The following is a 26,476-nucleotide window of genomic DNA, read 5'->3' on the forward strand; positions in this document are numbered from 1 at the left end:
TTCCATAATTAAGAGTCAATCAAAGAATTTGTAGTCAGTTTATATAGGGGCAACTGGAGTACCTAAACTTTTGATGAAAGAATTGCTTAAAAAAAAAATAAACCTCAAATTACCGCTTGATCTATAAGACAGAGGAATAAAACTGGCAATTTTACAGCTTAAAAAAAATAGAGAAGTTGAGTAGACAAAATACAGGATTGAAAAAATAGTTACAACACAGACACCTGACAATAGATTAATGTCTAGAATATATAAAGAGTTCTATAAACCAACACCAAAGAGATAAACCCAGTAAAAATTTAGGTAAAGAGACTTTGACACTGTTGATTCCATTCCAATAAATTTCAAGAAAAGACAAAACTGGGACTTACCTCATGGCACAGTGGATAGGACTCCACCTGCCAACGTAGGCAACGTGACTTCCATCCATGATCCAGAAAGATTCCACATGCCTCAGAGCAACTAAGCCCATGTGCCACAACTAGTGAGCTCCCGCCCTAGAGGCTATGAGCCTGTGTGCCCTAGAGCCTGTGCTCCACAAGAAAAGCCACTGCAATGAGAAGCCCTTGCTCGCTGCACCTAGAGAAAGCCTGTACACACACACACACTTACAAATGCACAAAGCAATGAAGACCCAGCACAGCCAAAAACAAACAAAATCTAGGAAAAAAAAGAATAGAAAGAAATTAAAAAATGGTTACCTAGGGACGCGATGCGAGAGACGCCGGCCCCGGCGGCGCAGACGCGACGCGAGAGACGCCGGCCCCGGCGGCGCAGACGCGACGCGAGAGACGCCGGCCCCGGCGGCGCAGACGCGACGCGAGAGACGCCGGCCCCGGCGGCGCAGACGCGACGCGAGAGACGCCGGCCCCGGCGGCGCAGACGCGACGCGAGAGACGCCGGCCCCGGCGGCGCAGACGCGACGCGAGAGACGCCGGCCCCGGCGGCGCAGACGCGACGCGAGAGACGCCGGCCCCGCCGGCGCAGACGCGACGCGAGAGACGCCGGCCCCGCCGGCGCAGACGCGACGCGAGAGACGCCGGCCCCGCCGGCGCAGACGCGACGCGAGAGACGCCGGCCCCGCCGGCGCAGACGCGACGCGAGAGACGCCGGCCCCGCCGGCGCAGACGCGACGCGAGAGACGCCGGCCCCGCCGGCGCAGACGCGACGCGAGAGACGCCGGCCCCGCCGGCGCAGACGCGACGCGAGAGACGCCGGCCCCGCCGGCGCAGACGCGACGCGAGAGACGCCGGCCCCGCCGGCGCAGACGCGACGCGAGAGACGCCGGCCCCGCCGGCGCAGACGCGACGCGAGAGACGCCGGCCCCGCCGGCGCAGACGCGACGCGAGAGACGCCGGCCCCGCCGGCGCAGACGCGACGCGAGAGACGCCGGCCCCGGCGCAACGAGCCACGCAAAGAGGTGCGGCCGTGAGGAGCTACCCCACGCCTGAGGCCAGGGCCGGCGGCCGAGAGGAGCTACCCCACGTCCAACAGGCGGTGGCTGCGCGGGCGCAGGAGGGCCGAGAGGAGCTACTCCGCATTCAAGGTCAGGAGGGGCGGCCTCGAGGAGATACCCCTCACCCAAGGTAAGGTACAGCGGCTGCACTTTGCTGGAGCGGCTGTGAAGAGATTTTCCACTACCGAGGTAAGAGAAACCCAAATAAGACGGTAGGTACTGCTAGGGGGCACCAGAGGGCGGACAGACTGATATCATAATCACAGGAAACTAGCCAATCTGATCACATGGACCACAGCCGAATGTGGTCCTCTGGAGAAGGGAATGGCAAACCACTTCAGTATACTTGCCTTGAGAACCCCATGAACAGTAACAAAGGGCAAAATGATAGGATACTGAATGAGGAATTCCCCAGGTCAGTAGGTGCCCAGTATGCTACTGGAGCTCAGTGGAGAAATAACTATAGAAGGAATAAAGGGATGGAGCAAAAGCAAAACCAGAACCCAGTTGTGGACGTGACCAGTGATAGAAGCAAGGTCCGGTGCTGTAAAGAGCAGTATTGCATAGGAACCTGGAATGTTAGGTCCATGAATCAAGGCAAATTGGAAGTGGTCAAACAGGAGATGGCAAGAGTGAACGTTGACATTCTAGGAATCAGTGAACTAAAATGGACTGGAATGGGTGAATTTAACTCAGACGACCATTATATCTACTACTGTGGGCAGGAATCCCTTAGAAGAAATGGAGTAGCCATCATGGTCAACAAAAGAATCCGAAATGCAGTACTTGGATGCAATCTTAAAAATGACAGGATGATTTCTGTTCGTTTCCAAGGCAAACCATTCAATATTACAGTAATCCAGGCCTATGCCCCAACGAGTAATGCTGAAGAAGCCGAAGTTAATCGGTTCTATGAAGACCTACAAGACCTTTTAGAACTAACACCCAAAAAAGATGTCCTTTTCATTATAGGGGACTGGAATGCAAAAGTAGGAAGTCAAGAAACACCTGGAGTAACTGGCAAATTTGGCCTTGGAGCACGGAATGAAGCAGGGCAAAGGCTAATAGAGTTTTGTCAAGAGAATGCACTGGTCATAGCAAACACCCTCTTCCAACAACACAAGAGAAGACTCTACACATGGACATCACCAGATGGTCAACACCGAAATCAGATTGATTATATTCTTTGCAACCAAAGATGGAGAAGCTGTATACAGTTAGCGAAAACAAGACCAGGAGCTGACTGTGGCTCAGATCATGAACTCCTTATTGCGAAGTTCAGACTTAAATTGAAGAATGTAGGGAAAACCTCTAGACCATTCAGATATGACCTCAATCAAATTCCTTATGATTATACAGTGGAAGTGAGAAATAGATTTAAGGGACTAGATCTGATTGATAGAGTGCCTGATGAACTCTGGACGGAGGTTCGTGACATTGTACAGGAGACAGGGACCAAGACCATCCCCATGGAAAAGAAATGCAAAAGAGCGAAATGGCTGTCTGAGGAGGCCTTACAAATAGCTGTGAAAAGAAGAGAGGCGAAAAGCAAAGGAGAAAAGGAAAGATATAAGCATCTGAATGCAGAGTTCCAAAGAATAGCAAGGAGAGATAAGAAAGCCTTCCTCAGTGATCAATGCAAAGAAATAGAGGAAAACAACAGAATAGGAAAAACAAGAGAGCTCTTCAAGAAAATTAGAGATTCCAAGGGAACATTTCATGCAAAGATGGGCTCGATAAAGGACAGAAATGGTATGGACCTAACAGAAGCAGAAGATATTAAAAAGAGGTGGCAGGAATACACAGAAGAACTGTACAAAAAAGATCTTCACGACCGAGATAGTCACGATAACGTGATCACTGACCTAGAGCCAGACATCTTGGAATGTGAAGTCAAGTGGGCCTTAGAAAGCATCACTACGAACAAAGCTAGTGGAGGTGATGGAATTCCAGTTGAGCTATTTCAAGTCTTGAAAGATGATGCTGTGAAAGTGCTGCACTCAATATGCCAGCAGATTTGGAAAACTCAGCAGTGGCCACAGGACTGGAAGAGGTCAGTCTTCATTCCAATCCCAAAGAAAGGCAATGCCAAAGAATGCTCAAACTACCGCACAATTGCACTCATCTCACACGCTAGTAAAGTCATGCTCAAAATTCTCCAAGCCAGGCTTCAGCAGTATGTAAACCGTGAACTCCCAGATGTTCAAGCAGGTTTTAGAAAAGGCAGAGGCACCAGAGATCAAATTGCCAACATCCGCTGGATCATGGAGAAAGCAAGAGAGTTTCAGAAAAACTTCTATTTCTGCTTTATTGACTATGCCAAAGCCTTTGACTGTGTGGATCACAATAAACTGTGGAACATTCTGAAAGAGATGGGAATCCCAGACCACCTGACCTGCCTCTTGAGAAACCTGTATGCAGGTCAGGAAGCAACTGTTAGAACTGGACATGGAACAACAGACTGGTTCCAAATAGGAAAAGGTGTACGTCAAGGTTGTATATTGTCACCTTGCTTATTTAACTTATATGCAGAGTACATCATGAGGAACGCTGGGCTGGAAGAAGCACAAGCTGGAATCAAGATTGCCGGGAGAAATATCAATAACCTCAGATATGCAGATGACACTACCCTTATGGCAGAAAGTGAAGAGGAACTCAAAAGCCTCTTGATGAAAGTGAAAGAGGAGAGTGAAAAGATTGGCTTGAAGCTCAACATTCAGAAAACAAAGATCATGGCATCTGGTCCCATCAGTTCATGGGAAATAGATGGAAAAACAGTGGAAACAGTGTCAGACTTTATTTTTTTGGGCTCCAAAATCACTGCAGATGCTGATTGCAGCCATGAAATTAAAAGACGCTTGCTCCTTGGAAGGAAAGTTATGACCAACCTTGATAGTATATTAAAAAGCAGAGACATTACTTTGCCAACCAAGGTCCGTCTAGTCAAGGCAATGGTTTTTCCCGTGGTCATGTATGGATGTGAGAGTTGGACTGTGAAGAAGGCTGACCGCCGAAGAATCGATGCTTTTGAACTGTGGTGTTGGAGAAGACTCTTGAGAGTCCCTTATACTGCAAGGAGATCCAACCAGTCCATTCTGGAGGAGATCAATCCTGGATGTTCATTGGAAGGACTGATGCTAAAGCTGAAACTGCAATACTTTGGCCACCTCATGCGACGAGTTGACTCACTGGAAAAGACTCTGATGCTGGGAAAGGTTGGGGGCGGGAGGAGAAGGGGACGACGGAGAATGAGATGGCTGGATGGCATCACCGACTCTGTGGACATGAGTTTGAGTGAACTCCGGGAGTTGGTGATGGACAGGGAGGCCTGGCGTGCTGTGATTCATGGGGTCGCGGAGAGTCGGACACGACTGAGCGACTGAACTGAGGGGTAGGGTGGGGAAAGGAATTGACTGGAAATGGCCACGAGGGAACTTTCTGGAGGTGAGAGAAATAGTTCTATAGCTTATGTAGTGGTTACACAGGTGTATAAAATGCTAAAAATTCATTGAAATGAACAACTAACAACACATTATTGCATGTGAATTATACTTCAACTTTTTTTTAATGTTAAGAAGTCAGAATCAAAGTGACAATTAAGCGATCCAGCATAAAGAAAAACTGGACGGTTGTCTAAACTTTATCTGAATTTTAAAAACTGTGAAATATCGAAAATATGTTTAAACACATAGAGTACAGTATGATGAACACTCACATAACTCAACTTTATCCATCTTAGAATTCTGTCCTATTTGTTCAGTTTTGCCCCCATGAACCTCCCCCCAACTCCATTCATCTTCCTCACTGCTGTTGTTCAGGCAGCTGTGTTCTACTCTTTGACGTCTAAATTCCGACAGTAATGGTCAACACAAATAAATATAATAAAGGGCATACTAAAAAGGGCAAAGAAGAAGGGATTATTTGGCATCTAAGTCCCAGGTTTTGGTTTTTCTTTGCAATATTCATTAAGATAGTCTTGCCCTTGCTCACTGAAGAACAAAGAACAAACCTCAGGTTACACAGTAATCAGTGGCAAAATTCATTGTAATCTAGATCGCTCCGTTTTCTTTCTTCCTTAAGTGATTCTCCTCTGCTTAGAGTAAAAGATAGCTTAATAAATGTTGCCTATGTTGTTCTAAAGGAGATTAGTTACTAGTTATAATGAGAGGTAGACACGACTAAACAACAACAGAAGAGCAAAAGCTGATTTTTCTGCAAATCTCTTATCTGGCACTTCTGTGTCTCTCTCTCAACAATAAAGTTGAGGGAATTCCCTGATGGTCCAGTGGTTAGAACTCCATACTTCCACTGCAGGGGACACAGATTCCATCCCTGGTCAGGGGAACTAAAAACTCTTGCATGCCTTCAGGTACAGTCAATAAATAAATAAAGTACAGAATGAAGTATCATAAATGCTGAGGTTCCATCTGAATGATCAGAGAGCTTCACTATATTTAGAATATCTTTACTATGAAAATTAATTGGATTATATCCTCTCTGACAATCCATCTATTTATATAGTCAGTTTATAGTAACTGTAACTGTGCATTCTCTATCTCATATTAGAACTATAAAATATGAGAACTAAAAGGCATTTTATTTTTAATAGATAAGAAATGCAAGGCTTGTAATGCTAATATTTTTTCCAAGGTCACATAGGGAGTTAATGGCCACTAGAAATGCTTTGCTGTATTTTTTAATTTTTCCTAAGTATCTTGTCTTCTCATGCTTCAATTTGGGACCTAAGCATTTTTGGTACAAGACTCAGTTTCTATGACTATATCCCTAAGGGCGGAGATGCTTAAAGATCCCAAAGACTTCTCTTGAGTCCCAAGCACAGAGGAAGTAGGAGGGAATATGAGAAATAAATGGAGACTAGTGGGAGGAAACTGGTGGGTGGTAAAGAAATAAGAGCAAATTGAGATCTTTCTCCAACCACAATCTCCTTAAAGAGAGCAGAGGAAAAACATTCAAGAAAACATGTTTCTTATCAAAATATATTGTGGGGGAAAAACCCTACAAATTTGACTTTCTGAGAATACCTGCCAGACCTGGCTGCTACAAATCAGCTTGCTAGCATTTAAAACTATTACACTTCTTTATTTTCCAGTATAAATGCTTTACACTCCTCATGTCAGGACTGTCATTATTCTGCATCCTAAGATGAAATTAACAAGTATATAAATCAACTCTATTGTACTGTAAATGGACAAAGTAGACCAATATTAAAACATCTGTTATGAGCAATGATTTGTAGAATTTCACTTTAGTTTTTGTTGCTGTTTTGGCTGATGCTGGGAAAGACTGAAGGCAGGAAGAGAAGGGGATGACAGAGGATGAGATGGTTGCATGGCATCACCAATTCAACAGACATGAGTTTGAGCAAGCCCCAGGAGATGGTGAAGGAGAGGGAAGACTGGCGTGCTGCAGTCCATGGGGTTGCAGAGAGTCAGACATGACTGAATGACTGAACAACAAAGAGTCAGCTTAATTTTTTCAGTTACTTTTACTTTATGTTCACTGCAAAAATAAATGCAGTTCACAGAATTCCTTGGTGGTCCAGTGGTTAGGACTCTGTGCTTTAACTGCCCGCAGCCCGGGTTCAATCCCTGGTCAGGAAATTAAGACCCCACAAGCCCGACAGTGTGGCCAAAATAAAATAAAAATAAATGCAGTTTAATTCTAGCATGTAATCAATAGTCTTTGAAGAAATTAATAATATACCTTCATCCTGCAGCCCTCTCACGCCCATTCCACAGCCTGCCCCTCACACCTGAGAGAAACGCATTTCTATTGTCGGTCATTCCTGCACTGCAAGTTCTCTCAGCATTTGTCTATCGCTTGTATAACATGTATGAGACAATCGAGATTAACTTACGTCAGTTTATTAGCATTTATAAAGCCACTTGGAGGTAAGGGTGGTGGGACTTATGTTTTCTTTCTACTTCTTCAAGTGTCCAGCAGAAATGTTCGTATTCAATGAACTGACTAATCACGTACAGCTATCTATTTGTGCCTGGCATGGAAAATCAAAGACTGGGAGGCACTAACAATAATAACCTTCAGAGAACCGATGCAACAACCCAGAATCAAGAGCATGACTTCCTGCACATGAAGCCAATCATAGTGATAAATTCTATTGGTCTTCAGGCTTGCTAGCTTCTTAAACTGATTCACCGGAGAAGCAATCTATTAAAACAGTAAATAGCAGCAGCTGTGGAGTCTGATAAATCTGTGCCTCTACCATCCAGGTGCTGCAACTTTGGGCAAATTATTTAATCTCTGCAGGCTTCAATTTCTTCATATTTAAGACAGTCATGATGATACCTGCCTCACAGGGCTGTTAAACTGTGACAATGCATGTAAACAGCTTAGCAGAGGAAAGGGCTTGATAATGTCATTATTACTTATTTCTATTGTTTTAATTTTTAAAAACTTTACAATTTAGCTACAAAAAGATTTCAAGCACTCTAGCTTCAAAGTCTGCATTATTATCATGAACATGAGTTTGCTTAGCATCCACTCCAGTCCACATTTCATAGTTTGGTGATGCTGCCGATCTCAACACATCAAGGATGGGTACATGAGGCAAGCCTAGATTATAGTCTCCACCATTGTGGAAACAGAGATATGTCCCAAGGGTAGACAAAGTAGAGTTAATCAGAGTCCTTCCCAGAAACTGCAGGTGCTAGAATAAAAACTTTCCTTTTTGAAAGGGGTTATTAAGTTAGGGCAATACATTCCTACAACTGCTGGCGCCATCTTAGCTGACTACACAGAATTAGATTCTCCACAGCAGATGTTGCAGCCAAGATAATTTGAGCCTTTGGATCCCTCTGGACCTAAACCTAGATCCACCCCCAGTCTTAGCAGTTATATGAGGCAATACATTCCACTTCTGCTTCGTTTGGTTTGGGTTTCTGCAAACCAAAATAATTCTTACTAAAAAAACTGTCTATGTCTGTTCTAATAGACAAAGATTTTTCTCCATCCCAGTCTACCTCTAATGTCAGGGCCCGTCTGTAAGCTCTAGATAGTTTTCTTTCCCTAGTTATAAAACGATAATCATAATACAATCTTGAGAAGTTGCTTGAAATGTATATAAAATTTATGTTCAAAAGAGAATGCTGAGACTAATAATTTATTATGCACTTTGGAGTTTCAAGAATCTTTGAAATGCTTCAACTAGCTCGCCTGTACCCAAGGAAAGGTATTCTTGCTTTCCTTTTACAGCTGTTTATAAAGTTTCTAAATCTCTTAACTAATATGGTAGTTTCTCATTTAATCTCTAATACGAACCTCTGGTGGTTTAAGAACGTTGGAGTGAGAGTCGGTTGTTTATGTCTGCCTACCATCCATCCCCCCTTTTTTTGGTAACATCAGCTTGATTATCTTTTGAGAAACTCCCATGTGATTTAGGCCTGGCCAACTGGAACATCCCATTATCTCCTGCCACATGCCTGGAATATATGAGTGAGGTCCAATACTTCTGACTGGGAAAGAGATATTACAAAGATCTCAGTTCTCTTAAAAATTAATTTATGGATTTAATGCAATTTTAATCAAAATCCCAACGGATATTTTTTAAGAAATGATAAAATCACTCCAAAATTTATCTGGATAAATAAGTAATTATGCCAGCCTCTAATTATTCATTGTTATTTTTCCAAATTCTTCTTGACTGGTGTAATCTACTTGAATGATCAGCGATTAACTGTTAAAGTTACAACATACAGTGTGGTTAAAAAACACTCAAATAAAAAGTCCAGAATCAGATCACAGAATATAAAAATTAAACATATAAACAATGGTGCAATTCAAATCAGTGAAGGAAGAATGGGTCATTCCTATGGTGGCAGGTAGGTGGCATGTTTATTGTGTACCTCAACGCTGCAGACTCATTGCAGACAGCCCAAGTTAAGCACAGACTGTCCTGCTGCACCCAGATATGACTTTGGAATCTTTCCCCACATGGCACTCCAGGCAGCCCCATCAGTCTAGCAGACAGTGCATACAAGAGGTTTATTTGATAAATGCTGAGACAATCATTAACTATTTGGAAAAGCGTAGAGAGTGGAATCTCTTGCATACCTATATCAAAATAAACCTGATGTAAAGAGTTAAACGTAAAAAAGTGAAACCATAAAAGGACTAGAACAAAGCTGTTGCAAAAGAATGTTCTCAGAGAGAAGCAGAGAAGCTCTGAGATGAGGAGACATGAGCAAACGTGGAAAATGTAGTCCTCAGCACCGCCTGGGCCACTTGACATTTCTGAGGCCTGGCTGCTTAGCTTTTCCTGGAGTCCCGAGACCCGTCTATATCTTTCCAATACTTTCACCCTTCAGTTTGAACTGGTGGTGAAATCAAAAAAGCCTTGAATAACACACGTGCATTATCTTTTCTTAAAAAAAAAAACAGCAAAAAACTCGTTATCAACTGATTTTACCAAAAATAAACCTTTGTCTCAATGAAAAATCAAAACTTCCCAATTTCCAAGTGTGAGGTGTAAATATTTTATATATACGACAGCTTAATTAAATTTAAAGATTCAACTTTCTCATCTCTCTATCCCATCAACTTTACTTTCATAAAGCATTCTGAAATACTTGCAAAATTAAAAACAAAAGTAGAAGACGGTAGAAAGAAAAAAATGTTGCAGAAAAGTCAAAGTAATTTTTGTAAAAAGCTGCACTTTGGGAATTTCCTGGCAGTCTGGTGGTTAGGGTTTTCACTTTCACTCATGGGGTACTAAGATCAGCAAACCACGAGGTTTGGCCAAAATAAAAGGTTGCACTTCACGTATTCTTCACTAGTTACATGTCGAATCATTCTAGCAATGTTATGGGAGCTGGATCACAGAAACCAAACCAAATTTGAGTTTTGCAACTCTACTGTTTTAAAATCTGGTATCATAATCACCGGCACTCTGTTTACATACAGAATTATTTCACGAATTTTTGTTTTCACACTGAAATCAAACACATTTTATGAAGGACTCGGTGCATATTCCTTAAAATGGCACTTAAGTAACTAAATCAACTGTTACTTCTCCAGATACAAAATATTAAATTCATCCAAATATACCATCATTTCTCCAGAAAAAGCCCAAAACTCTTTTCATTAATCTAGGGGGATAAAACCTTTAAAGGAAGAATATGTTCTTATGCCATGTGACTAGATGTGATGTTTATAAACTAAAATTTTTCTTCTCAATCCCCACAGCCAGCTGACAAGAGTTACACTGCCTAAGGGCTTTATAACATGGCTGAGTGCTTCTGCTGTCTCTGTCCCAGAGTTAATTCACTATATCCAATCTACCCCCACATCCTGTCATTTCTTCCTTCAAAAGAGTGGCTCTCCAGTTTCCACTCCAACGACTCTGAGGGATCAAATTCCTGTGCTAGTAACAGAGGCCAGAGATTCTCTACAAGTGTCCAAATTTTGGGTGTCCCAGGCAGTCAGAAGGAGGCTATCTGGGCAGGAAAAGGTCCCAGGTGGATTCTGCTATTCCCTGGCAAGAAATCACCTGCTTTGAAATGTTTCTTGAATTGAACCTGCCACTGTTCCCAGTGCCACCACTGCCACCCCCTCCAGTGGTTACCATCTCTGCTTTGGGCTCCTCTTCTCTGCAACAGCTGTACTTTTTCCTACCTTTGGTCTTTCCTCTTGCATTGTATCCAGTGCATCCACTGCTGCCAATCCAAAATTCTGTTCCCATCATGTCACTTCCTGGCTCGAGAATGGATTGCATCAGTTCCCCATCCCTTCTATCTCTTCAACCTCTCCCTTCTCTGCTGGCTTTTTCTCCTTACTGTACAAATAGGTTGCAGTTCTTTCCCTTAAAACAAGAACCAAACAACTACAAAAGTAGGATTCTTCTTGGATACTTTATTCAACTCTAGTTACCACCTTTGTGGCGCTTATTTTTCTGAGAAGCTTTAGAAGCTGAGAAGTACGGTCTATTCACTGCTCTCTGCTCCTGTCACTCAGCAGAAACTGCTCTTAAGAGAACTCTCATGATCTTGTTCTCTAATCACCAAATCCAATGGTCTTCTGTTTCCTTCTTCACTTCTCCAGCACCTTAAGATACTGATCACCTCCTCCTTTTGAAACCACTTCTTTCCAGATTTCTGTTCCTCCACTCCTGCTTTTAAATAGAGCAGTTCTGCAGGGTTCCATCCTGTCCCTACTTCTCTTTTTAATTTGTACTCTCCTAACGATTACATGGACACTTATGGCATCAATCACCACTCCCACACTAACATCTCATGAATCTTCAGCTCATTTCTGACATTTCTCTTGACTACAGACCTGTACCAGCCTTCTGCACCAGGATGTCACACAGGTGACTCAAATTCTACAAGTCCAAAACCAAACTTCTCTTCCCCGTAAAAAAACTAGTTCCTCCCCCATTCATTCTGGTTTCACAGTTATCCACTTTCCCAGGCCAGACATCTAGGAGTTATCCTCTCTCTCTTTTCCTCTCCCCCTCAGTCTCCAAACATCATTTAGAACCACCACGTCTATCTACCTAATATCTTTTAGCTTCATAACTGTCCTATCCAGTCTCACTAGCCTTAAGGTGTCGCAACAGGCTCCTAAGTGCTTTCCCTGACCTCATATTCTTGAGCTCCTACACTCTGCATCTGCCATTCTTTCTGACAGATTGCTCCTTTGTTTAAAGCACTCCTTATTTAAAGCACTTTAACAACCTGGGTGGCTTGCTAGGTCTAAAACTCTTGATAGTACACACCCATCAGTAAATATGTGAGTCTACGTGCTCATCCTACGAATATTTGTTAAAGCATATGCATTATAAAACATATACAAGACACAAACATCAAGAATGAATGAGATAAAGATGAAATAAATACACTAAATATATCCCTGATGAAGTCATGCCATCATTAGCTACTGTATGATTCAAAGTACAATACAGCCTCATACAGTTCATTATTAAGGTTCATTATTAATGGTAATGTGTTAATCCACATTTCAAATACTCTTCTTGATGATTTCATTTTTTAGGCTGATGTCTTAACAGACAGGATTACCCTGAAATGTGACAGAGTTCCTACCAGGAGAAAAGTAAAACTCTACTTTTTTGTTATTATTTGTATTGCTAGAATTATTGTGAATCCAAGGTTTCTCTGTGCAAATCTTTAGGCCACCTGTTCACTTTGTAAAGATAAATGCAGTTAAAAGCAGATAATATATCATAAATCCATTCAACCAGGCTCAAGTAATAAGTTGCAATGACAGGAGCAGAAAAATTAATAAAGTCACCACTCTCAACTCCTGTGCTCTGTGAAGCTTTCACTCTTCCCTGGAGACATCACCCTGTGTATCAAGTATGAAATGTCACTGTCTTATAAGACTGAGGAAGAGAACCAGGGTTATTTATACGTTAAACACTAATACAACTAAAGTTCTTTTAGGTTGCAAACATAAACTCCACTTAGAGACCACTGCTTGGCACTGCCCACGAGACACTTACCAATCTGGTCTCTGCCCATCTTTCCAGCCTGCTCTGCTGCTACACCCTTCCCACGCTTCACTTCTCTCCACACACCAGCTATTCATCACTTTCCTACCTTTGATAGGCCGTCTCCTTTGCACTTCTACCTCTGCTTCCAGGGCACCATGTTCTCATCTCTTTTAAAACATTTATCACAGCCTGAGTAATTGCTTCCCTACAAGCCTAAAGGGCAGGGATTACTCCCAATTTTGAGTTCCCAGCATCTACCGCAACACCTCACTTGCAGTAGATACTTAAGTCTGACAGAATGAAAAAGGTCCAAATTCCTTGGCTTGATTTCAAGGCCTTGCATAATCTGGTTTCAATTTATCTTCTTGGCTTAATTTTCTTCCCCCAAGTTCATTCCTATTCTCACTTCATGCTTTTTTTAGCTTCTGCGCATGTTACCTCCTCACGTTGAACTGCCTTCCAACTACAGAGAAGCAACTCATCCTTCAAGCTCAGACAAAATTATCCTTTCCCCATGAGGTCACACTTGACTCTTCCATTCCCCAGTGGATCACCTCTTCAGAGAATTCTTGAAGAATGAGTACTACACATTGCAGCAATTACTCTCTATTGGGTGGTTTTCTCTCCCTAGTTTCAGTTGAAGTTCTCTGATGCCAGGGACCGAACGCCTTCAGCTTCTTTTGCACACTGATCTCTCACAACACACTGCAACATAATGATGCACCTGAGATGCCCGAAGTTCTGCCTGACTGGTTGAGATATCATGGTACAAGGGAGACAGCAGTGAACTAACTTGGGTCTTAGTCCAAGTTCCATAACTGGTTAGTTAGATGGCCTTAAACATGCTTATGCTTATTTGACCTCTTCGGTCATTAAGTTTTCATCTGCAAGATAAGACTTTTTTTTTTTCTTTACAATTTTTAAAATTCCAGGTAAGACTTTTCCTCATGCTCACAACAAACATGAACATTTTCCCTCTAAAAATAAAGAGAAATTCTGAGACATTCAGTAACTCACTTAACATGAATGAACTTCAGTGCAATCAACATCAGCCTCAAAGGACGGTGTAAAGGTCAAATGAGAAAATACACATGAAAATGCACGTATAATTTTAAAACCCGGGTAAAAACTTAAGGCACTGTCATGCTATTCAGTGGGAAATGCAAGCAAGCAGCATCATTTGTTCAGCTGGTGAGGAGAGTATGCTAGCCTAGCTAAGGACAGTGACTGAATCCTCAAATGACCCAGTCTGCTAAGGCCAGCAGAACACTGTTCCATAGCCACAAGCCCTCATCCCTCAGGAACAAGATACACATCTGATCACAAAGTAAAGTAACCTTTATCCTTGAAGGACTATAGACCAGGGAATACATCAGTTGAAGTTCTGAGTTACAGTTGAGATCTAAATTAAAGCCCAGGGCTGGTTTCCAAAAATGCTCCTGGAATTTTCATAACCAGTCTGTATTAGAACCAATAAATTTCTCATATTTTTCTAATAATTTAGAGAGCATATTTTAGCAAGAAAGGGGACTCTATAAGAAATAATCTGGTTACAAAGATATGGCTGCTTATATAAACATGCTTAATCACTCAAATGAAACACAATGAGGTTAGTCAAAAAAAAACAAAACCCAGAAACATAAAATGTCCTGACAATTTAGTGGTTCTTTAAGACACAGACTGATAAATATATATGGCAAAGTCTCAAAAAAAATATAAAATGTTTTCTCTAGAAGACTCTCTAACTTTTCAACACACAGTGAAGAAAACAGCAGTGTAAGAACCCAAACTGCTAATACTGCTAAGTCGCTTCAGTCGTGTCCGACGCTGTGCGACCCCATAGACGGCAGCCCACCAGGCTCCCCCATCCCTGGGATTCTCCAGGCAAGAACACTGGAGTGGGTTGCCATTTCCTTCTCCAATGCATGAAAGTGAAAAGTGAAAATGAAGGCGCTCAGTCGTGTCCGACTCTTCGTGACCCCATGGACTGTAGCCTACCAGGCTCCTCTGTCCATGGGATTTTCCAGGCAAGAGTACTGGAGTGGGGTGCCATTGCCTTCTCCAAGAACCCAAACTAGCTTCTTCAAATGAGCAGCCTAATAACATCAGCAGTTACATGTCCTTTAACATACACAAAGCATCCATCATATATGACACTCAAAATCTCAAACTATTCTAGACACAAAAATTATTTTCAACTCTAAAATTAAATTTCTCGTCAGTCTACTTCCTCGATATACTTAACTATTTTCTTTGCCATAGATTTGATAACAATAATTTTAGAATCATAGTTACACAATAGAAGATGATTTTTCAGCAATATTCCAAAGAGAATTGGTTCAAAAATTTACTGATTCTTTTCTCAAATTTCAGATCTTATGTTGAACACCATTCTGTATTTCCTAAACTCCTCTGGAACACTTTTCGATGTGTAGTCTAATTCAAATATAAATTCTAGAAGCTTTCCAGATAGACTATCTCTAACACACAGATATAGTTTAACTCATACAATATGATGGAAGAGTAGTCACCCCTTTATGCTGAGAATCTGTGTATCTCTGTATATCTTAACATCAGACACTAGTCAAAACTCCAAATACAAGGTTATTAGCAAGTTTTAAGGTTCTGAGCAGCAAGTGTGAAGGAACAGAAACAATCAGAGGGATGGACAAGTAAATGCAAAATTTAAGGATAAAAAAGTTGGCCTACAAGAGGGATGACAGGAAAACAAGATTAGAAAAAGGGGTTTGCACGTAAGAAATGCAAAATCATTCTTGACCTGTTCACCTAAAATAACTTATTCTTATCACGTATTTCAAGTAAAACGGACCCTGGATTTTAACAACTTGATATTCTGGCTATTCTGAGTGTCTTTGTTAACTTGCAGCACACCTTCACAACCCAGTCCTACCTTTCTTATTCACACTTTGTTTTCATTACTGTTTACTGCTTCTATTCCCAGTTCCCCGAAAGGCTCCCGGCACATAAACTGTCAAATGAACAGCAGCCCTGTGAAGAGGTGTTAATATCAACCTGGTTTTACAGATGAGGAAACTAAGGCGCAGCAAGGTTGAGTAACTTGCCTAGGGGTTACAAACCACTAGCCAGAAACATACCCTGGTCTAGCTGACCACAAAGCCCTCATTTGTGCTCTAACTTCCCTGGGCAAAATGACTTCTTCAGGTCTCTCACTTGTCTTTATTGGTGGCAGCTCTCTCCTTGGAAGGCTTGATTCAAACTTGAACTTCTCCATCAACCTTTTCTTGGGCATCCTCAACCTCTGATGCCCACAAGGGTCTTTCTTTGTACTGAACCCTCTCCAGAGTTGTATTCTCACTGTTTTTAGCCCTTCCGTTCAGTTCAGTCATTCAGTCGTGTCCGACTCTTTGCGACCCCATGAATCACAGCATGTCCACTGAGTTGGTGATGCCATCCAGCCCTCTCATTCTCTGTCATCCCCTTCTCCTCCTGCCCCCAATCCCTCCCAGCATCAGTCTTTTCCAGTGAGTCAACTCGTCGCATGAGGTGGCCAAAGTATTGGAGTTTCAACTTTAGCATCAGTCCTTCCAATGAACACCCAGGATTCATCTCCTTTAGAATGGACTGGTTGGATCTCCTTGCAGTCCAAGGGACTCTCAAGAGTCTTCTCCAACACCACAGTTCAAAAGCATCAATTCTTCGGCGATCAGCTTTCTTCACAGTCCAACTCTCACATCCATACATGACCACGGGAAAAACCATAGCCTTGACCAGACAGACCTTTGTTGGCAAAGTGATGTCTCTGCTTTTTAATATGCTATCTATGTTGGTCATAACTTTTAGCCCTTAGCAGGTCTATTTCTTAACCCCCTCTTATCTCAACTCCAAACTTCCTGAGGGCAGAAATCAGACTATCTTTAAGTGCCTCTGGCAAGTGGAAGAGCTGTATAAACGTTTGATGTATGAATGAATAATCCCTACAAATCCATGAAATTAAAAAAAAAAAAAAAACAAACCTTCAGTTCACTGGGTTTCCTAACCACAGGCAACCAAAGCTTTGCTTTGCCTGGGGGTGATAAAGGCATGCCTAAAATTCCCTGCACGCACCACAAGAGCATCACTGTGCTATGTTAAGGTAGCTTTTCAAGTTTTGACACATCAAATGGAAGGATCATTCAGTTCTAAAACTCTAAGGGCTAAGCATAAAAATCTATCTTTTAAAAGTAGCCTTCCTGGATGAGTCACTAGCTCTCAGTTTTAAATATTTGACTGATTCTATGAAATCACTGTTTACAGTGGTTCTGCATATTATAAGCAATTTTATTTTTATATCCTTTGATTTTTAAAGTTACGTTTCACACCTCTTCACACACATAAGAACAAAAATGTCTTGTCTTTTAGAAAATGGGAAAACAAGGTAGAACCTGTGTTAGGTAAACAGACGTTCACTAAATGTAATTTGTAAAGCCTCCTTCTAAAAGCACATGCAGCATATTTTAGATTAATGAATACTATTAAGTGTTTACTAGAAGATTTTTATTTAAGCGGTATGAGTACCAGGTTCAAATTATATCTAAAAAAAACTGGATTTACAAAATATAGATATGGGGTTAACAGAGGTAACATCTGCCCATCACCACTGAGCACCACATAAATAGTACTACAGTCAGTATTCTGGCTCTAAGAATTTATAAGCAAATTCTTAGCTAGCACAATTTCAAGATACACATTTATGGCAACTTTTTCTTTTTTTACACACACACCACCCACACTGCCACAATTTATAATTGTACTCCTTTTATTAACACTAATTTCTGAGTAGTGCCTAGCCCCACCTAAGTGAAATATAAATAAGATTTATAAATAGGATATTATAAGGTGGGACACTGGAATTTCACAATTAGAGCACATTAAAATATTTACTTGGAAACTAATAATTTCCCAAATGTTTACTAGCAGATTTAGGAAAAAGTGAAAATCACTTTGCCAAGCTGGACTTCTGGCCCCTCAGTCAGTTTGATGACTGGCCCCTTCCTACCTCCACTCCCCACCCCTTCCCTTCTGTTCTTCCTCTGCCAGGAATACCCTCTTGACTCATCCCTGCCAATGTCCATCACTTCCTTGGAGACCTGGCTCAAGACTCAGCTTCTTGAAAAACTCCTCCCTGATCAACCTGATTTCCACTACTTCCTAACTTTGCACTCCCTTGGTATTCACATAGTTTGCACTCCACAATCTATAATTTGTAAGTTGTTTTGCATTTTTCTATAATTTTCCCAACTAGACACCAAATAGAGACACATCTTTATATTCTCTTCTATTTAGCCAGCAATAAATGCCTTAAATGACTGAATGGGTGAAAGAAGGCCGATTGCTCAAAAAATTTCTTAAGTAATATTACCTCCAACATGCATGAGTCCTTCAAGAAGATGAAATTTATTTTGCCTTAGTTCCATAGAAGACCCAGGTAACAGATCACATTCAAACTTAAAAGAATAATCCTGGCTATTCAAACATAACTTGAGATTTAACACTTCAGGCTTCTGAAAAAGCTTAAAGCCTTGAATCCTGTGAATGGTAGGAAGCTGGCACCCAGTCTCCTGCAAAAAGGGGCAAAACTCTAGTTGGCAGTAAATGTTCAAACACGTGAGCCTCCACTGTTAAACAAGGCTCATTAACCACACAAACTTGCTGTTTCAGTTTTCTGGCTTCGATGAAGTGCTATGATCTCCTTTGGTTATTGTTGAGAGCCCATGATGGGTTAAATTCCCATATATTAACCAGCGTTTTGGTGGTTTGCCCAAGCATACCGCTGGCATCGGTGTGGATGAAATTTTTTTTTTTTTTAAACAGACCTGCCTGCCCTGAGAAGCCAGAGGTGAGTGAAGAAAGCGCCACTCAGGAGGCAAACGGAGACCTTCGGAAGTCCTGCTCTAGTTCTTAGTGTCAGCTTAGCGTGCAGAGGCGGGGCTTCAAGCACGGCTGCTCCAAACTAAAACCTTCCTAGGGGACTGCAAGCCACACTTCGGCGGCTGCCCAACTTTTCCTGTAGGGAGCATCAGTTTTTCCATCCTCAAAGCCCCAGCAACAGGGTTGTGGGGAAGCCGGCCGCCAGCAGAGGGGAAGGTGAGGTCCCCGGGTGGGAGGGAAGGGGCTGGCCCCGCAAAGGGGGCAGGGTGGCAGAACAAAGTGAGCGCCGGCCAGCCCAGCCCCGCGCCGCCCGCCCGCCTGCCCCGCTCACCCTCCAGCAGCACCTCCTTGCCCGCGCGCTTCAGCGCCTGCACGGCCTGGTCGTGGGTGGCCTGGCGCAGGTCGGTGCCGTTCACCGACAGGATGGCGTCGCCCAGCCGCAGCGCCCGGCTCTGGTCGGCCGCCAGTCCCGGGAAGATCTTGGAGATGAGGATCGGCATCCGGTTCTCGCGGCCGCCCTTGATGCTGATGCCCAGGCCGCCCGCCTCCTGCTTCACCACACGGACGCGGCGCACAGGCGGCGACGCGCCCGCCTCGCCCGCCGGGCTCCGCGGCGGCGCGGGCGGACTCGGGGGGCCCAGGCCGCGGCTCGGGCTCCCGGGCAGCGAGTCGCCGGCGCCGCCGCCGTTCGGGAGGCCGTTGAAGGCGGCCGCCGCGGGCCCGAGAGCGGGCTCGGACTCAGCCGCCGCGGCGTCGCCCGTCAGGCTCAGGCTCTCCCCGCTCAGCTCGGCCACCACTCGGACCCAGCGCTCCCTCAGGAGCAGCTCCACCAGCCCCGCTTTGGTGGCCCGCGTCCACACCGCCATGGCCGGCCCCGCTCCCGTCGCCGCAGTCGCCGCAGCTACCCTCATTCCAGTCAGGCAGCCTCGGCGCTTCCCCCTTCCCGCCCATGGGGGCGGGCCCGGCCCCGCCCCCGGCGGAGATTCATTATTCATGAGGCTACGCCCCCTTCCGGAGGTGCCGGGAGAGGACAGCCGAGCCGCTTCCGGGCGGTTGAGGAGTTGCCCGGAGTCCAGTGGGTTACAGTTCACCGGACGTGGGCAACTCGCGTAGTTGGGGCTCTGTCTCACGTTCTCCCTCGTAAGCCTCCGATCTCCCCACCCCCAGCTCCTGACCTCTACCATGCAACTCGCCAGAGCTGCCTGGGCACGGAGAGTAAAATCAGCTTCGAGAGGCACTTTGCAAGCCTGCGAGACCCAGTTGCTGGTACACTTTTGCATTGATTGATTTACAGAACGAGCTGCAGGTTCACTTTTGCACTGATTGGTTTACAGAACGCTCCGCCAAGTGTGCTCCTTTTTGAGGCCTGGAGATGAGATGAATAAAATGCACTACAGCTGAGAGCTGAGAGTCTAGTTGGGGAGGAAGACGAGAATCAGCTAACCTGACGTTATAGTATGTGGTTAAGTGTCAAGTAGAAAATGCCCTGTGAGCAGAAGAGAACATTTAGTTGGGCCTGGGGTCAGCTTTACAGAGGTGACAATGGAAACTCAAAAGTCCAAGCATTTGTCACTCTGCTTTGTAATCCCGTTTACTTGCCAGTAATGTCAAGGTTGTATATTGTCACCCTGCTTATTTAACTTATATGCAGAGTACATCATGAGGAACGCTGGGCTGGAAGAAGCACAAGCTGGAATCAAGATTGCCGGGAGAAATATCAATAACCTCAGATATGCAGATGACACCACCCTTATGGCAGGAAGTGAAGAGGAACTCAAAAGCCTCTTGATGAAAGTGAAAGAGGAGACTGAAAAGGTTGGCTTGAAGCTCAATATTCAGAAAACAAAGATCATGGCATCTGGTCCCATCACTTCATGGGAAATAGATGGAAAAACAGTGGAAACAGTGTCAGACTTTATTTTTTTGGGCTCCAAAATCACTGCAGATGCTGATTGCAGCCATGAAATTAAAAGACGCTTGCTCCTTGGAAGGAAAGTTATGACCAACCTTGATAGTATATTAAAAAGCAGAGACATTACTTTGCCAACCAAGGTTTGTCTAGTCAAGGCTATGGTTTTTCCCGTGGTCATGTATGGATGTGAGAGTTGGACTGTGAAGAAGGCTGATCGCCGAAGAATCGATGCTTTTGAACTGTGGTGTTGGAGAAGACTCTTGAGAGTCCCTTATACTGCAAGGAGATCCAACCAGTCCATTTTAGAGGAGATCAATCCTGGATGTTCATTGGAGGGACTGATGCTAAAGCTGAAGCTGCAATACTTTGGCTACCTCATGCGACGAGTTGACTCACTGGAAAAGACTCTGATGCTGGGAAAGGTTGGGGGCGGGAGGAGAAGGGGACGACGGAGAATGAGATGGCTGGATGGCATCACCGACTCTGTGGACATGAGTTTGAGTGAGATCCGGGAGTTGGTGATGGACAGGAAGGCCTGGCGTGCTGTGATTCATGGGATCGCGGAGAGTCGGACACGACTGAGCGACTGATCTGATCTGATCTGATCTGATCTGAATGTCAGAGGAAAGGTATCTTTAGCCCTGCAGTCACAATAGGTAGGCCTCAAAGATATCTGTAAAATGATGGTTACTTAGGGAGATGCCTGGAGAAGGCAATGGCAAGCCACTCCAGTACTCTTGCTTGGAAAATCCCATGGATGGAGGAGCCTGGTGGGCTGCAGTCCATGGGGTCGCTAAGGGTCAGACACGACTGAGCGACTTCACTTTCACTTTTCACTTTCACACATTGGAGAAGGAAATGGCAACCCACTCCAGTGTTCTTGCCTGGAGAATCCCAGGGATGGGGGAGCCTGGTGGGCTTCCATCTATGGGGTCACACAGAGTCGGACACGACTGAAGTGACTTAGCAGCAGCAGCAGCAGCAGGGAGATGCCAGAATCCAATGTCAACAGAGGGTAGGGTCAGTGGCAATGACAGGATACGAGTGTAAAAGCCACATATCACCACATATTTGGAAGTGTTTGGACTTGAATTTGTAGATCTGACTTTCTCACCCTGGAGGCCATGGCCTTATGTTGGGGCAAATGCACATGGGCCTCCCCAGAAACTGCACAATGTAGGGCCTGCAGCAGCTTTTATCCAAAGACAGAGGTGAAACAGTCCACTTGCTTCTTCCAGTTTCATGGGCTTGAAGAGCAGAAAGTAACACAACATTGTAAAGCAATTATACTCAAAGGAAAAAAGACATTCATTTAGAATGGGGAGAATAAATCAGCCATCTCACCTTAAAATTACAAAACAACAAAAGAGCTGAGGAAACTGAGGCCCAGAAAGTCAAAGATTCTGGCCCAAAGCCACAGTGAAGAAAAAGACAACTCACGTCTCCCACCCTCCTGGTCCAGTGTTTGTTGTTTTTTTTAAAAAAAAGTCCAGACCGCAAGGATGAAGTCCAGAAATCACGCTGGGAAGACTGATCTCAAAAACATGAGATCATCGTGCCCTCTAACTTTCCTTTTTTTTTTTGGCAGGAAAAGCAAAATTCCCCTATTTTCATTTGGGCAGGAGGGGAGTTGGGGGGGAAGGGGGGAAGCAGAGGGATGCCAGCAGAGGGAGTGTACACCAATTCCTGTAAAAGGGGTTTGTATACCTGCTTGCGCATGAAGTTCATGTTGAAGCTCGTAAGCTATGTCCATGCACCACTCTGAATGCACATTCAAGTATGGGCAGAAACTTTCAAAGAGCCTCCTATACCAGAAGTGAAAACAATAAAAATAGAGACTAGAAATCACCCAGAGCTCAAGTGAAGAAAGAATTCACAATGAGAAGAGTATCTTACGCCTAAAAAAATCATTACAGCAGAATCCTCTTTGCAATTAGCAGAGCAGGATTTTCCAAGCTGTAAGTGTCAGCAGAAGTTCAACCCTCCAGCCTCTCCTAAATCAACTGCAGCAAGGCCAGCTCACTGTTCCGGCAGGTCCCGATGTGCCCACGTGCACCTGCAGTCACAGACGTTGCTGGCTTTGCTCCAGCTGAGGCGTGAGCCCCCAGAGGCCTGAGTTATGTGAAATTTCTGCTTATTAGAGAGCACTTGGCAGCTGATTCCTTAGAGTATAAGCACAATTTTAAACCTTTTACTTACATAATCACCCAGAGGTTGGGCACCTGAAGACATCCTGATGAGCAACAGGGAAGTGCTGGGAATTCTTTCCAAAAATCTCATGACCTTTTGGTCAACAGAATTGAAGGAAGTCATAGATCTTACAACTACATAGTAGGTGAAGGCACTTACATAAGTTATATAACAAAATAACCCTAGGAAGAGAGAAGGTAACGGAGATTGATATTGGGATTCCAAACTTTTCAACTAGTTTCATAAGCTCTTCCATCAGAACTTAAATTTTCCATATTCTCTTTCATCACTACTTTCAGATGGGCCAAACTCACCCAGTCTCCCAACAATACCCCGCACATTCCTGCTGGAGGCCATCCTTCTAAACGCTTCCTGCCCCTTTTAACCACTTAACCACCTTGCAAGATCTCATCCCAGTTTTCCCGTCTTCCCAATTTGTTGGGATTTTTTTTTCCTTTGAACAATTTTATTCTATGCCTTGCTTGTTTGTCCAAGTAGGTTACAGAATACAGGAGGGCAGGAACTACCCATAAACTTCCTTTTTTCCCCCACTCTTCCAAAAATACCACCTTGCAGAGAAGGAACTCATTAAACATGTGATTGACTGAAATTCAGTGCCTCCTGCGCTGCAGTCATTTCAAATAATCCCTCTGAAAGTTATTGGTTCCTTGCAGAGTGAAAATTGCCATCTAGGAAATCTCAAGTAGTCAGTGGAAATCTACTTACTGTGGATAATGAAATCTGAATTAAAAAGAGTACACATCTGTTCCCATAGTTTCTTAGGGATGGCAAGACAAGCACGCATAATTCTTTGAACAAGCATGCTATTTTATCTGCCTCTAAAAAAGGGAACGGCTGTGATAATTCCTAATCACCTTTCATTCCTGTCGCCTATCAGTAGGTATTCTCTGCTCAAGCTGTTATCTTACCGTTTTCTCAGAACAAGGCAGGCATCGTTGCTACAATACTTTAAAGTGAGGGGGTTGGGTTAGCTCTCTCAGTTCCATAATTTCCTACAATTCTGACTCAGGCTCTGATTCTAGGCTCTCTCAAAAGCCAGTGGCCTTTTTTCTCCTTTCTTCTTTTCTCTTAAACTAGGTGTGCGATATAGCATGGTAATTAAGAGCACAAGGTTCAGCTCTGTGATGACTTAGAGGGGTGGGAGGGAGGCTCGAGAGGGAGGGGATTTTTGTGTACATACGGCTGATTCACGTTATTGTACAGCAGAAACTAACACCACGTTGTAAAGCAATTATACTCCAATTAAAAAAATTAACAAATAAACCTGTATCAGGTGCTTGTCTCAAAACAAACAAAAATAAAAGCACAAGGTTCAAATCACAGTCTGGCCACTTAGTAGTTATATGACAATGGTCAAGGGACTGAGGTCACGGGCCTCAGTGTCTTCTTCGAAAAACTTCAGACGTCTTCTCCCTCAAAGGGTGGCTGGGACGGTTGACTGGGATGATGGCTGCAAAGTGCTTAGCAGCACTGTACCTGATGCAAGAGTTCCATGAAAAGTACCACTGCTGTTCTCATTACCTGTTGACCTTTAGCAGCAGCCACAATTAAAACCTTTGGAAGAAATTCTCCAGCTGAGAGTCTATACTTTATCGAGGAATGAGTCCACCATCGTATTATTTGATTCCAGGCTTAAAGGGCAAATGGCCAAATTAATTTCAGTGACAAACAGATCTCGTGTAAAGCTACACTTCGGCTACAAGGGAGTACAGAGTGCCAAAAGTCCGCCAAAGGAAAGAATTAGTGGATCTGGGGCTGCTTCCAAGGTTTGAGTGTTGTGTAATTTCATGAGGAAGGAGAGCCTCAGGCAAAACTGCAGCCCTTAGCAAGCCTGAAGGTTACACCACAAAGGCGGCCTGATGCCAGAGGAACAAAAGCAAGAGCTGCTCACTCACTACTAACGAAGAGGCCAGAGGGAGAAAGCAGCTTGGAAGATAACCAATCCAACATCCAACTCTGAAAAAGTATCCACCCCCGTTAGGGAACAGTGAGATCAACTGTCCCTTTCGACAGTATGACTTTGTCTTCCAGGAGAAATATCCGAGAGTGTGTTTTTCTCTCCAGCACAAACACGAAATGCAAGAGGAAAAGGTGCTGCCACCCTTTAGCTGATGCAAGCTGATGATTTTAAAATTCATCCCACCAAGATAAATCACTATCCATCTGAAACCCACAAAAATGGATTAACTATCTCAAGCATTATAACTATGAAAACCCACATCTGTTAACCACATTCCTAATGAGAAGCAGCTGGTGACAGTTTTGTAGTTCTGCGACTTTCTTTTTAGGAAAATATTAGTGAGGACATTAACAAGCAGAAGCTTAGTTCATTGAATCCACTTAAGTTACGGAAAATCACCAGTGTTTTTTATTGACAATCATGGTAATTATATCATTTCCCATGAAATTCAAATAAAGTCCAAAAATAAAAATCCACTTTCCTTCCATACTGGTTCTAAGGGAATTTCCAGTGCCTCATAGTTAACACCTATAGTCCTCTAGTCAGCTTAAACTCTTTCTTCATATACAAGTGAACAACAAATCATGTTTATCGATGCCTGTGGAGTTTCCAGTAAGGCCTTCATCTCACATCTTATAAACGGCCAACTGGGGAGGGATCATGGATCCTTTGAGCTTCCCAAGTGGCACTAGTGGTAAAGAACCCGCCTGCCAATGCGGGAGACAAAAGAGATGCAGGTTCAATCCCTGGGTTGGGAAGATCCCCTGGAGGAGGGCATGGCAACCCACTCCAGTATTCTTGCCTGGAGAATACCATAGACAGAGGAGCCTGGTGGGCTATAGTCCACATCTGCAGGGTTGCAAAGAGTTGGACATGACTGAAGTGACTTATCACATACACATGGATCTCCTTGGGAATCAGCTGCCTGCTGGGGATCCACTTCAGACAAATGCACATTTGTGTAAAACTCAGCATTCAAACCTGGGGACTCACAAAGCCCTTGAAGCCCTTCCACACACACTGTCCTGAGCTGAATCGTGTTTCCTCAAAATTTATAGGCTGAAGTCCAGGTCCACAGCACCTCAGAGTGAGACTGTGTTTGGAGACAGGGTCTTTAAAGAAGTAATTAAAATAAGCTCATTAGGGTGTGCCCTGATCCAGTGTAACAGAGATTAGGACACAGACACACAGGTAAGACTCAAGGAGAAAAGGGCCCTCTACAAACCAAGGAAAGAGGCCTTAGAAGAAAGTGACCCCGTTACTTCCTTGATCTCGGATTTCTGGCCTCCAGAATTGTGAGAGGATGAACTTCTGTTGTTTAAGCTACCCAGTGACTGTGATGCAGTATGGTAACCCTAGCAAATAGAAACCCCTGAGTTAAGTACCTACACAAGAGCCTGTTATTTAATGCCTCCCAAACTGCCAGTCTCTTCTGCCCTTTACTTACACAAGTGGACATTTTTACTGTGCCATCCCTTTGAATCTGAGTGGTTCATAACTGTGTCTTCCACTGAATGATAATTCTTAACTTCAGATTTCAAGGTCCACTCCTATCTGGCC

At 43.8% G+C, this 26,476-nt stretch overlaps 1 protein-coding gene across 3 annotated transcripts in view; it reads right to left on the bottom strand.

Annotated features, from left to right (window-relative positions):
- SNTB2 (syntrophin beta 2) overlaps nt 1–19,828 on the bottom strand; it is a 77,618-nt gene extending 57,790 nt beyond the window's left edge. For 2 of the 3 annotated variants that reach the window (XR_016035938.1, XM_055412434.2), the window contains exon 1: nt 19,165–19,828. Coding sequence is in view for 2 of the 3 variants with exons in the window: in XM_055412434.2 (XP_055268409.2) it covers nt 19,165–19,828 (664 nt within the window). In the remaining variant the exon portion in view is untranslated. The remainder of the gene's footprint in view (nt 1–19,164) is intronic. The other variant, XM_055412435.2, reaches the window with a different exon arrangement.
- Between the last annotated feature and the right edge of the window lie 6,648 nt (nt 19,829–26,476).

Source organism: Moschus berezovskii, chromosome 22 (genome assembly GCF_049115385.1).
Source record: "Moschus berezovskii isolate FMDL1 chromosome 22, NW_MosBer_1.0, whole genome shotgun sequence".
Lineage (NCBI taxonomy): Eukaryota > Metazoa > Chordata > Mammalia > Artiodactyla > Moschidae > Moschus > Moschus berezovskii.